At 35.8% G+C, this 14820-nt stretch overlaps 1 protein-coding gene across 3 annotated transcripts in view; it reads right to left on the bottom strand.

The window, feature by feature from the left end:
* EHBP1 (EH domain binding protein 1) overlaps positions 1–14820 on the bottom strand; it is a 297594-nt gene that overhangs the window by 170120 nt on the left and 112654 nt on the right. For 2 of the 3 annotated variants that reach the window (XM_070933087.1, XM_070933086.1), the window contains exons 8-9: positions 11949–12071; positions 6691–6943 (exon numbers count right to left, since the gene is read on the bottom strand). In XM_070933087.1, coding sequence (XP_070789188.1) covers positions 6691–6943; positions 11949–12071 — 376 coding nt within the window. Of the gene's footprint in view, positions 1–6690; positions 6944–11948; positions 12072–12776; positions 12882–14820 lie in introns of all 3 variants that reach the window. The other variant, XM_070933088.1, reaches the window with a different exon arrangement.

Raw genomic sequence — 14820 nt, forward strand, 5'->3', positions numbered from 1 at the left:
CACCTGGCACTACAGTCACATTAACATATTTTGAGCGCTTGGCAATTGGCCCACATTTACTATTGGTTTTAGCTTCCCATGATCACATGACTGTAATCAATTATTACAATGCTTTTTGTCCGATTCTAGCTGTTTTTGCTAGTTTCCGGGGGAAAAATATTGATTTGGGAAAATGGATCATGTGCCTCACTTAAGAACCACATAATTCGGACTTATGAGACTGTGATTTGCTTAACAACCACTGTAATAATGGTAAAAAAATTGGGTCTGGTCATGTGGGTGCCTCAACCTACAACCACGACAACTTACAACAAAATATTCTGGTCCCAACTGTGATTGGAAGTCAAGGACTATTTACAAACCCCTACATTTTTGGTAAATAAAAACTAGGGAAATAAAACTGGACTCCCTGGGAGCTGAATATGGCAAAAAGAATGCTAGGGGATGGGGAAGATAAGTCAAACAAATTTTGCTCTCTCTTGTGGAAAAACCTTTGGTAGAGATCTCTGGAATCATGATGAACCACTTATGTACATTTAATATATTTGCTTTCTGAACAAGCTATAATGAAGGAAAACCTAAAGAGGGTAAAAGCTCAATACATGCACCTAAAGGTACAATGACATCCCTTCAAGATAATGCCTGTTTTTACATTTTCTGATTTAATCTGATTTACAGAAGCTGGTTTAAAAAGTTTGGTTCAGAAGATAAAAACTAATGTGACTTAATGGCAAATTCTCAAATCACATAGGAGCCAATACAGAGGGCAAAACTATGGAATTTTAAGTTAAAGAGTTTACCACAGAGAAAACAGAAATACTAATTTAAAATGTCTTTACAATACTGATACTACCTTCTCATCTGTATTGCAAAAGACCAAGAAATGTTTTTGCAGTAATGAAGGTTTGTGACCACCAAAAATAGTTGTAATGTCTTAGTAGGCACAATTATTAGTTTTGACAGAAAATGGTCTTATTGGTAACAGATTACTTGTTTAAAAATCTGTACAGAATTGCAAGCGCAGCTAAGTTTCTTTTAAAACTTGACAGAGGCACTGAGTGAACAATACAGATAGTCTTTGACTTATAACCATTAGTTTAATGCAGCTGGGGAATTCTGGGAGTTGAAGTCCTCCAGGCTTAAAGTTGCCAAGGTTGGAGACCCCTGGTTTATTGACTATTACAATGGCACTGAAAAAATGTCTTATGACTGGTCTTCATGACCATTACCTTATGACTTGTGCAACAATTCCATGTGTTCAAAATTTGGGTGCTTGGCAACTGAGATGTATTTGTATATGATGACTGCAGTACCCTGGGGTCATGTGATTACCACTTATGACCTTACCAACCTGTTACCAACAAGCAAAGTAATGGTGGAAGCCAGATTCACTGGCTTGAATCACAACTGCACGATTCACTTAACAACTGCAGTGATTTGCTTAACAACTGTGGCAAAAATGGTTGTAAAACTGAGTGTGATTCACTTAACAACTTCCTTACTTGACAATAAAAATTCTGGTCCTAATAATGGGCATAGGTCAAGGACTATTTATAGAGAAATTGAGAACTTGGAACATGATGCGGGGAACAGAACTCTTGAAAATTTGTTACACAAAAGCCAAAAGCATTTAGTTCTAGAAATTCCATATATAATTCTATATTTAAATGTACAAATGAACAACTATATTATACAGGGAAATTTTGACTTAGCAGACCTGGATGAAATGATTACATCAGTTGTATAAGTAAGTTATATCACTTGCACAATAGAAATGATACGTGTGGTGTAACAATGCACAAATGAAGTAATTTGTGTCAGTTGCATAATAATATCATTGCAAATAACAAACTATCCAATTTACAGAACAATTGGGAATAATGAATATTCCCTCTTCCCTACAGTTAAATTAAGATTTCACTATATTATTTTTCCTAGATTTAATGGGTTACATAGCAGGATGACAGCTTTGAAGTAAATATATTTTGCTTGTAATTATGAACATCTTCTCCAGAATTCAAGCCACTTTTTTTTTTAATACTTCTCAATTCCGCAGATAATCATGGAGAGTTATACAAGCAAAAGGCATGCATGCATAGTGACTGAGAAGCAAAACAATACTGAAAGGGTCCCAGTGCCATCACACAAATCACAGAGGGTTCCCTCGTCTTGAATACTGCAGGCAAGGCTGGTCACCACATCTTAAAAAAGACATACAGGAGAAAAAATAGGATGATCCAGAGACGGATGATGAAAATGATAAGAAAGATGGAGACACTTCTGTGAAAAGAGATTGAAAAGATTAGAGTTGTTTGATTTAGAGTGTAGACAAAATGAGAACAGATTTGAAACAAATGCTTATCTCACACTGTGCATTGCACCCAATGAGTGCCGTTTCTTCATTTGCAGAAAGGTGACCTGAAATTTTTAAAATCTGTGTCATATTCCTGTAAATCTCAAAGGGTTTCCGAAAGGTGAGTATGCAATAACATGGATAAGGAGAAAAACTAAACATGGACAAAACAGATGAAACATCAGCCTATTTTGGTCTGGCCTCAGGTGTGATGGGAACTGAGAAGAAAAGGAATGATGACAAGTAGCTTGATCTCCAGGAGCTTCTAGAAGAGCTAATGGCTTATGTAGACATAACACCTCTGACAAATACCCAACAACAATATGTGGAAGATGGATTAAGCATGCATCACATAATTCAACTGAGGGATTCACTTTTATAAAATGTGGCGATAGCCAACACTTTAAACAGCAACAAGAATGAGAAATTCATGGAAGATTGGTCTCTCAGGGGCTACTGGTTTCAACTATACTTTATAATTTCCAGAATCCAGAGCAACACCTGCTAAGAAGCAATGCTGAAGGTGGACTACCACCATCACAACTATCTGTGTGCCTTCTCAGACGCACCTGGCTAGTCTTATTTAGGCTTAACATCCTTAAACTCTCTCCTAGAACACTGCTCCATTCATCTCTTGGCTTAATACACCTGTTTAGAGAAGCACAAAATATATTGTAGCTGAAACATCTCATTCCAGTTTGAAACAAGCTGTTTCCAACCTCAGAAGAAATGTTCTGAAGCAAGGTGTTTCAAACTCAAATTATTTCAAATTGGAAGCATTTTCTACATGTTTACTCATGATGATCAGTTTGATGCTAAATGATGGCACAAATGCAATGACATTACACAAATGCTGTGGTTATGTATTTCTATCCTAAGACCTAAAGCAATTACAAAAATCACAGCAATTCTGCAATGATCTCATGATGCGCATTTCATCATTGCCCTGCCCTGTCATGAACACTCATGGTTCCATGCCTATCAACTTTGCAGAATGAAAATCTGGATAACTGTGACAGTCACTGTGTACACAGAGTTCCACTGCTAGTTTATGCAAAGGAAGAATAAGTATTCTCTCAGTTATTACAGAACTACTTCCTCAATGCTGGGAGTGGGGTTGTGGTTGGAACTGCTGGAATTTGGATGACACACCACCTCCTCCTCCTCCTCCTTACTTCCACAATAAGATTTATTGTGCAGTTAGACACAAGAACGATGTGCTCCAGACATTACTACTTTTTTCCTTTGACACAATATATACACATACTGTACTTCAATTCTGACTTATTATGTTGGATGAATGCAAATGCTATGATTTGCAAATTATATTTTACTGCATGGTACAGTGGTTCTCAACCTTTTCTTCACCATGGAGACCTTTTAAATAACTTTTGTGGTCACGAACCATAGCCAAGACCCTCAAGATTTAAATTTCTTCAAGTCTTCACAGATCCCCTGTGATGTCATCACAGCCCCCCAGGGGTCTGTGGACCAAAGGTTGAGAAGCACTGGCAAATATGTTGTGCAAATCCAATCATGATTTGTAACAAAAATTATGGCTTACTGTGATGTGTGAATCCAGCCTCTTTGTATCCAATAAGTATTATTCCATTACATATAGAGAATTGGACTTCCTCATGTGAATTTCCCAGGTGCTATCCGTAACACAACCAGCAGAATTAATACAGTGTTTCCAACACCTTTTCATGGAATTGCTAATGTATTTTTTCCAAAAGCTGCTACAAGTTTACAATTTCCATGAAAGCTCCATGAGAGATCATTAAGCAATATATAATGGCTAACCAATATTAAAGGAGATCTATAGGAATGTTTCTGATACAGTACTAGTATGTTTTTGTTGCAAAGAAACCATAGTTGGGGATTCCAGTAACATTGTTCCTAGCATACTTTGGGATTTGTGATCCTACTCCTTTATATACTAATAATCTAGAATGGAGTGTCAAACTCACATCGTCACCGCAGTGTCACATGACATATCGGAACTTTTCCCCCCCTTCGCCAAACCGGGCATGGGCATGGCCAGAGCGTGACACATCTGCCCCGTGGGCCACGAGTTTGACAATTATCTGTTAAGGAAAGAAAGATGATCTTTTGCATTGCTAAGGAGGAGCAGCTAGATCCTGGTGGGGAGTATCATTAGAGAGTCAAGGATGAGAAGCTTCAGAAGATCTTTATAATCCAGATAGTATTCTATCCAGTTGATTCATACAGAAGCCACTGTGCTTGCATACAGAAGCCTTTCCAGATTTCTTCAAGAGAACATCACATTCAGAAACTGACCCTGTGATCTCCTCTATGTGAAATCTGAGCCATTCCACTGAATTAGGGCTTCTTGTGCCACCCATATGATCCAAATGTATCTGGATGGGATTTCAGGTGAGCAGCTGGAGGCTGCCTTTATTAATTTATTTTAAAACGCTGCCTGATGCTGTAGTTTATCAGATAGTCCTGTTTAGTACTTCTCTTTCATTACCATTCCTGGTGAGGTATGCAGAAAATAAGGGTCTTTTTCCTCTATCACTAAGGATGTCAATCAATTTCATTTGGTCCATATTTTGAGGACACTGACCTAATTCTTCTTAGATTCTGAGACTGAATGCAGTTAGCTTTCTAACTTCACATTTCAAAGTGTGGTTATCCAAGTAAAACATTGGTGTAAGAGCCATGGTGGCGCAGTGGTTAGAAGGCTGACTCTGCCCACTGCCAGTTTGATCCTGACCAGCTAAAGGTTGACTCAGCCTTCCATCCTTCCAAGGATGGAGGACCCAGATTGTTGGGGGCAATATGCTGACTCTGTAAACCGCTTAGAGAGGGCTGTAAAAGCACTATGAAGTGATATATAAGTCTAAGTACTATTGCTATTTTTTTTTTAAAAAAAAACAAATTTTATGAATCTGTAAATTTATAAATTTGCATACCAGTTGCACATATTAAAGAGAAAGAACAATATAGAAAATAAGTTCTTGAAATTTCTTTTAAAACTCACAAAATGTTACAGAAGAGATTATGACCGAACACAAAAACAGTGACATGCATACAAAATGGGGGATTGAGATTCATCTACAGCTTGAATTGATGGTTCCTGTTTCTCAATTTTATATTCTTTGTAGTACACCAAGGGATACTGCTGATGAAAGTCTGATTACGAGACATTGTGCTGACAATGCAGGGACATAAATAGCCTAACAGCACAGTGGAAGCAAAGGATTGCTTGATAAATAAACTGAAGTTCAATGAAAAAGGAAATAAGCTTCTTTATATGATCCTTAATGCGCGTGTAAACATGTGCCTAGAATCCAGAAGGAATGGTGCAGCAATTGCCACTGAAAAGATGGTGGGTGGTTTGTTCTTCACACTTTGACTGTCTTGAAAGTTAACTGTTATGCTACAAAAAGGGAAGGAAGCTACAGTTGCAATGAAACACAAGTCAGACCTGCTTAATACTTATATTAGGCTGGGGATTAAAAAAAAAAATTCCAGCAAACTACTTTACTTAACTGGTACTGAAGTTAAGGAAACTGCATAGCTATGTCCATTTAGCCATGAAGATTTGACTTACTCTCATCTAATTTGTACACAAAACCAACTCTCAGACTTGGCCAAGTTGAAATTATTTTTCAAAGCAACAAGCCAACAAAACAAGTTAGAAAAATATACACCCACTTTCCAGGACAAAAAAAAAAAAAAAAAAAGGGGGGGGGGAGAATAGGAAAGACCTGGGACCACCATTTGTATTTATAACAGAGAAAACACAATTAGTTTCATCTTCTTCAAATATTGGGGCAATCAATACTATTATTACTAAAACCGATCAAGAAAAGAACTTTGCATTATACATCTAATACAACACTTTGAAAAGGGGGAGAGGTCTTGAATTCTATAGAACTGCTTAAATGTATTGAATGATCATTGAGTAAAGAAGGATAGTACCGAAGTTCTAAAGACTAGGTCATCCATTATCCTCAAATGTCACTGCATTGTATAGTTCCTTACATATATGGATAGTTCAAAGCTGGCCACTAGCCAACTGAACTGCTGCAGCAGCCAATGCCACGCCTGAATTGAGCATGCATGCTTTTCATTCTGAACATCTGTATCTACGCCTCCCTTCAGAGATTCTGCTTTGATGATTTAAAGCCTCACAGAAAAAAAGCCAGTAACACGCATGCCCCAATGTTTAATGTATTCAAATTCTGTTAACGGAGCAGTTTATTCTTGTACTTCATACAAGAATAATCAGGTTTTAATATTTTATGCCTGGAGGTTTTGTGCTGAAATCCCAACTAATGCAAAGGAAAAAAAAGTGATCTACTTACTCATCTAACTCCTCTTCATCTGTTCTTGATGTGTCAGCGTAAAGATATTTGCTCATATCCACAGGCCGGATATTTTTCCTTTTGCTAGGTTGAGGAGGAGAGTCTTTGACAGGTAATAGCACCTCAGGTTCAGGGTCTGGTTCATCAAAAGGGTTCATATACTCCACACTCTTTTCTTTAAAGGGGTTATATTCATCGCTGTCATCACAGTAGCGCTCTTGTTTGGATAATGAAGTCATCTTAATGTCTTGTTCTACAGAGAGCACAATCAAGAGGTTGTGTCTTAATGGAGAAGGAATTCTTCAATTCCTTCAGAATAGTGCATTTCTCCTGATATAACTCTAATAAGAATACAAAACAGTTCCCATCCCAAATTAGTATTAATAAAACAAGAGGAATACTTATAAAGTGTGTTGTAAATCATTATAAACCAAAAGGGGGGGGAAAAGACAATTCTTTGATGACTTGGGAAAGTTAAAGAAAATACTACTCAGAAATTTTATCAGTATTGGGAGAATCCTGATTTCAACAGGACCACCCATAACAGACATAATAACTGTTCAGCCAAAATCTGAAACAGTTACAGGTCTGCTAAAAACAACTTTTCCAACAGGCAGATTGCAGAAGGCAGACTGTCATGTTCTCAATTCCATCTTTTGTGCATGCATTTTAAACAATAAATAACTGAAAAGGGGGGAATGGTTTCATTTGACTTTTGCTTCTAGTATTGCACAGAAATGTTAGCTTAACAGTGTTATTCAGTACTGGCCAGAGCAAAGAATTAGTCATACACAAAAAGGAAATGGTCTTTGTTACAAATAATTCACCTTTACGTTTTGTTCAACTGTTGAAATTGAAGCAATTCAAGTAGAAGTCCTGCTCAATTGTGATCCATTAAACCAAAAGCAGGTTAGTCATAAATTGTAATTTTGTTATGTATCTGCTTCATAATGTCCCTTATTTTTTGCTTTCCCATAAAGAAGGAATGGAACATACTGCTCTGGCCAGGTGACTCAGAAATCATTCAGATTTGATATATGCTCTGAAACAATTAACTAAAGATATGTACCGGTAATCCACTTCAAAAACTGGCTTAGGATCATACAAATTCAACTCAATACAACCCATTCATTTCATCTTTATATTTAATCTGCCTCTATGGCCACATATCTAATCTTGCACCGGAGTTGCTGGGCGTATGAAATTCAGTACATTCAGTAACAGAGATAGATTCTAGAATATCAGTTTAAAATAGACCCATTTCTAGAGGCATATTTCAGAATATCAAGGTCCATTAATAAAGAATATGTGGAATTTTACAGATGAAGTCTTGATACTCAATTCATAATATTTATGACAAGTATGGCTTAAAGGAAGAACCCAAGAATCATTTATACAAAAATGAAGAAATCAATTGATTAATTATTATCTCAAAAAATGAAAGAAAAAACCCGCTCCAGATTAAACACATCATCAAAGACATGAACCGAATACAGAAAAGTGATGCAGACTTTTAAAAACAAAATAAAACAATAAAAAAACAAAAAAGAATAGGAAGGAGGAAAGAGAAGGGTGTTCAAAAGAATCTGTATATTTAAACAATCAACCTCTTGTAACGTTTAGCATTTATATTGTTCTTTAATCTTCAAAATTCTTTACAAACATTAACTAATTAATCTAAATCCTTCTGTCAAATGTAGATACAGCAGAACTCTGGGATGTATTACTAATCCAAGACACAGCTAAAAGGGAAACACTGCTGCTGTTTAGACTAGTTAAGCCTCCCTTAAGTACTACAGAGTAACAAAGTTAGCTTATAAGCATTAGCTAGAAGAGCCTTCCTTAACCGTCGGCCTCAGTTTATGAGCCAGTAAATTTAATAACAGACAGCACTTCAGTCTATCTTCCCCAGCCATTATAACTAATGCAGATATCACTATATCTACTGTCAGAAAAATCCAGTGTCAGGGAAAAAAACCAAACATTAAGCACAGATGAGGATGTTCCGTGGAAGAATAAGGCTTGCGCTGGGAACTTTGTGTATGCATGTCCTTTTTCTCTAATATCAACCTTATGTATCTGATGTTGGAGGCCAGTCTCTTATTGTAAAGTCTGAGATTTAAAATAATCAAGAGGTTTAGTAGTTAGATATTACACTCAACAATTAGAACATTGTAGAATACAATATGGTTGTATACCAAGAGCCTTGGTAGTACAAGGGTTTAAGGCACCCTGTTATTAAGCTGCTTAAGACCAGCTGCCTGCAATTACTGCAGGGTTCGAATCTCGCCAAGGCTCAAGGTTGACTCAGCCTTCCATCCTTTCTAAGGTAGGTGAAATGAGGACCCAGTTTGTGGGGGCAATAAGCTGACTTTGTATAAATATACAAAAAGGATGAAGGCTATTGCTGAGCACATTGTAAGCCGCCCTGAGTCTTCGGAGAAGGGCGGCATATAAATCAAATTAAAAAAAAAAATGGTTGTATCATGATCATATTTCATATCTTGGTATGTATTTATCACTTCAGAGAGAAGCAAATTGCCTCAATCCCATGCTTGATCTTGCAACAGCAAGAAAGTGTTTATCAGAACATATTGGATTGTGCAAAAATGAATAGATTGACTTTGACAATTAAAGAAAGAGAGGAATTGGAATATTTAAGGTATGGGGGCAATTTTATCATTGGTTAGAGAAGATATATATATAGGGTAATGTAATGAGCAAAGAAGAAGAAAGAGAAAGAAGATAGATAAATGTATGAATAGAAAAGCAAGAAATGTGGGAGAAATGTTATAATAAATGAAATGATAATAATAGTGGAAGAGTAGGAAGAAAATGTACTTAAATGATACACTGATTATGTATTGTATATTTGTTTGTCGATAAAATAAAAAACTTTTATTAAAAAAAGAAAGTGTTCATTCATTGTTGCTGTTTTACACCTCTGCTTTTTTTATATTCATCTTTCTAGTATAATGTTAGGAGGGGTCTCTAATGGAATGGGGGTAACAATGCAGATAGCAGTACACATATGGCAAGATGGGCAGCAAATAAATTGAATAAACAATAAATAATAGATAATAATTTCCCATCCTGGCCAATAAAAGACTAAGGAACAAGGGCAGAATTAGTATCAGCCTGAAAGCAAAAGTTCCCACTGAGAGCCCCTGAACTAAAATATATCTAAAGAATGGCTTGTTCGATTCATGTCTTGAAAATCTCCAAGTGGAGAATCCACATCTCTCCGGGTAGCTGAATGGTACTGTCAAACTGTTGTCAAAACATTTTTCTTACTATAAAACTTAAATCTAGTTCTTTCTGGTTTCAGGCCATTATATTTAGTCTTGTCCACTAAGGTAGCTGAGAAGTTTCATCCTGCTTCAAAAAAAAGACATTCAGACCAATAACTTGTGCAGGCTCTGCAACCAGTGATCTATTAGGCCTTGATGGTCTGCAGGAGAACCCCTTAGGACTTCATTGTCGTAAACAGAATCTCTCTATTCTGTTTTAGACTGATACTTGGCAGAAATCTCTGGAAGGCTGCAAGAGTGGTTTAAATGATCCAACCCAGGCACCTGATGAATCTTGGTGGTTTCCTAAATCATCTGGAGATTTGCTACTTCATGTGAAGTAGGATGAAGATGTGATTCTGTTGATGTCCTGGCAGGAATACAGAATCAGATTATCAAAGCAGTTGTCATGATTATCCATAAGAGCCCTTTAATCCCATGAAATTAGATCACTTCCAAGGTTTACTAGGGAGCTGAGAATATTGAAGAAGAAGGGACAACCAATGAACCACAAAGGAGAAAGTCTCAGGATAGATCAAAATATAGAGTCCATCTTAAGATCCACTTGAGCATCTACTTTGTGGAGGGAGCAAAAAAGTGCTTACTTCTGTCTCTCCGCTATATTTGCACAAAACAGGCCAACATAGCTTTTCTATACTAAATGGTAATTCCTTTGCCAAAATGTTGGAGGAATGCAATGGTGAGCAGCACAGTTTACAATTCTGTGCAGATAGTTGAATGGATCCATTACAACTTTTCAGTTAAGCTACAGGCAAGACATAGGGATGAAAGCTCAGCAACTATTTGTCCTCTTATTTTGGATCCTCTTCCAGTTACAGATTTCAAGACTGCAAATCAGTTGTGAGGGATGGGGACCACTACTTACTAATCCTTTTCTTTTTCAGCTGGTTAAACTGGCAAAAATGGGACTGGCCCCATATGTTCCCTCTGTCTAAAGGAAGCAATATAAGAACTTTGTTAAAGAAATCCTCTTTTGAACTGGTTGAACTTATATTTGTAGGGCATCTCAAATATTTTATTTGTATGTAAACTGATTGAGAATACAGTGGCCTCACAATTCAAGAGACATCTAAATGGTATGATTTGCTGGATCGAAGTCAATTGGGAATGATACTGAAAACAATTCTTCTAGACTACTCAGTAGCTTTGAATTTTAATGATCATGGTATCCTTCCAGAATACTTGATGGATTAGGACTAATTTATTTTACTGTGGGTTCAGTCCTTTGTATTAAGCCATGTCCAAAAGTTTGAAGGGGTTTGTCTTGACTATAATGCAAAATCCTCTAGGAGTTTAGAATAGGGTGCTAAAGGGTAAGGCGTGAGCAATAGACAGCATTCATGATTTTATCAAGGGTTGGTTTTGCTAAATAATAAGTTTGCATAAACTACTGTTTAAAACAATAAACAAACAAAAGAAGAACAATTCTCATCATTGCTTTTATATTAACAGTTTACTTCATCTTTTTCTGGGGGGGGGCAGTTCTTCTGGTGCAGACTTCCTAATCTAGTTGTTTCACTTTGAATGTATATTCGTTATAGGTAAATTATATAATGGTTCATATATTTATGAAAGATTACTAAAGCGCAACTTTTAGTACATACTTAAATTTGAGTTAAACCAAACACCAAATAACATTAAAGTATTGATTATTATTACTAAGACTTAAAATATTATATAAACTTTTATTAAATTGTCCAGGCATGTCTAGAAAGAGAAAAATGATTTGATCAAACACTAACCTAAAAGGCTACTTCAGGTTGAAGAATTCCATCATTAAGCTGCACCTTAAGCAAGCTGTGGTTGAATATTTAAATTGAAAATTACCAGCACATAAGTAACATCAAAGAAACTTTTAGAAAATGAGAAGTAGGAAGTACATGTCATTTGTGATCTTGCTACAAAGTATAGCACAATCCAAAGATTGTATATGGCAAAATTAAATACCTTCGATATCAGTGTCTCCAAAAGGATTCAGCTCAGACCTATCAGAATCTACAAATGGATTTGATCTTGAATTTGCCAAATCTTGCTCCTCTTCATCCAGGAAACTAAGCTTGTTGATAAGTTCTAAGAAACCAAGCAAAATACCTTTCAATACACATTTTATACTTTCATTTAGGATTAAATATAGAATGTTTAAACAATCACTTTCCAAATACTTATCTTAAGCACTATGTATTCCTTTTAATAGTGAATCGTGACACGTTTTCTACTGCTAAACTAAACTCTTATATTTATAGTACACCAATGTTTCCAGCTTAGTAACATGAACAGGAGCAAGTGCAAGTTTATTATATGACTGTTTAACTGACCTGGAAGGGTCTAGCAATAGTTTTTAGAAAGAAAAAATGCTAACTTAAAGAAAATCAATATATAAAGGTAGTAATTTTTCCATTACTAAGCTGGAAGGCCCACATGCAGCATACACATTACCTCAGAGAAAGAATGCAATACTTCCAAGCACAAGTAATAGGAGTTCTGAGCTAGGTTTAGCAAATGGAAGATCTGACTACAATTGCAATCTTTTCTGATCAATGACCACGCTGGAGGGGCTGATGGGAACATGAATCCAATAATATCTGAGGGCCATAGTTTCCTCACCTTGGCCAATGAATGCACCATATCTTGTTGCATACTCTTGACTGTATGCAACAAGACTGTAATGGACACCAACACAAAGCTACAACCAACACTTGAATATGAACAGATACTAAGGAGGTCACAGTAAAATGCAGACATGCCAGAAACAGAAAAGGAGGAAAGCTCATAGACCTTCAGAAGAACTGGCTGATTTAGTGGACAGCATATTTGTATGCTTTATGCAGTCATCTTGATCTTCATCTAAGCTGCTCAGAGCATTCAACTGGTTTACAATTTCTGTAAACAGAAGCCAGTCAAGACAACTGTGAGGTAAGGTCATTTAATGGAAAAGGAATACAATACATGCTGTTATTAGGAAAAAGAGAAAAGGAAAAGAAATGTTAATTTAGGAATACATTCCAGACTGAACAATCATAATCAATATATCTCTGTACTTTCATGAGGGCTTTTCCATATTCTAGAATGTGGAACCTCAGTGAACATGAAATATATTTTAATTAACAGAATTATCTTGCACACATTCTACACTAAAACAAGAACTAACTAATAATAATTAAAATACTGAAATATAATATTATAATATAATATTATAATATAACACAATTACTGTTGCCAAATAAAACTTAGCCATATTGCCCTGCCATGCAGAACTGGAAGAGCAAAAACCTGCTCTAACCTTTTGAGGACAATTTACAGCTAATAGATCCAATGGGGTAACAGCTATAATGTAAACTGGACATTTTGATAGTATGTAGTATGTGTTTGACACACTTCATCTGATCTATATGGTAAAGTTGTTCAAGTGTGCAGACAATCAAGGAAGTGACTGGAAGAAAGGGGAAGAGGAAACATCAATTTAGTTTAATTGCTATTGTTTTTCACAGCAGATATGTGGAATCTTCTTTTCCCAATGCAATATAGCAATGTCATATAGTGATTCAACAGCTGAATCTCCAAGCTGCATTATCATGAATATCATATATATATAATATACAAGAGAGATGACAAGGATGAAAGGTAAGGTAATCTATATGATTTGTTTAATGTTCATAATTTTTTTTCTTTAGTTGAGCATTTGGCAGTCATTTGGAAAACAGAGATTGACAGAGACTGAGATGGACAAAGGCTCTGGTGAAGAATGAAAGAAGGCATGCGTGGAAAACTGCAAGTTGGAGAAATGCTAAGAACATGAAATTCAATGAGACATAACAGAATTGCATCAATTCTTTGTGGAACAAACAAGAAATTTAATCAAGATCATCTCATTTATCAGGGACTTTGTGATAAAATTATAAAAACATGTTTATGGAAAACAATATTAATGAAAGCATTGCTTTTGGTGATATAAGCATCTTTTCCATTCAACTTGGTTTACTAAAACTTTAATGACAGACAAAACTAATCTACTGATATAGACATAACTTTCACTATCTACTTTATCTCTCTCTTTTTTAATCTTTCCTATTATCACATACTGACACACATACTGTATATTCCCAAGACTGGAACATATGATACTGTAGAAACAGAAATATTTTTTTCAAGGAGATTACAATATAATACTTGATAGGTGGAACATCAAAGAAAGTAGAACATTGATGTTACTCCAATTACAAATACTTTTACTGAGTTACATGTTAAATTATGATATATCTTAGTAGTAATTAGAGGCTACTCCGACTCTCATTTTAAAAAGTTAGTATTCCAGTATGTGGTCCAAATCCAATTCAGAGTGTGTGTTATCCAGGAAGTGCTTTAGAAGGATGTAGGATGAACCAACAAGGCTGCTGGGAAATTTCCAAGAAGAGACATGGACTGTGACTCCTTCATCAAATTTAAATGTTATTTCTTTTCCTTTCTTTCATGAATACCTATCCCAGAACTGAGCTTTATATTCTCTTGAGGTGGAAAATATTGCTGTGCCTTCTGTAGATTGAAATCTCTCTCTCTCTCCCTTTCTTTCTCTCTCTTGCACACACAAACATGCATATACAACACAAATCTGTTCTTGTATAAAGTTGTCAGCTATCTTGTGCTGTCAGGCTTATCATCCTTTTTATTACTTCACATTAACACTGCTGGATAGAATAGATTTTCTACCTGTTTGCTTCCTTATGCAGAACCAAGTTATCCAGATATGCTCTCAAGATATGACAAACTATTATAACTCTTTGATTCAGCTCAAGAACTTAAAATATTAGCTTAAATTTAGATT

This window comes from Pituophis catenifer, unplaced genomic scaffold (assembly GCF_029215685.1).
Source record: "Pituophis catenifer annectens isolate HBS135680 unplaced genomic scaffold, rPitCat1.0.hap2 SCAF_1, whole genome shotgun sequence".
NCBI classification, from domain to species: Eukaryota; Metazoa; Chordata; class Lepidosauria; order Squamata; family Colubridae; genus Pituophis; species Pituophis catenifer.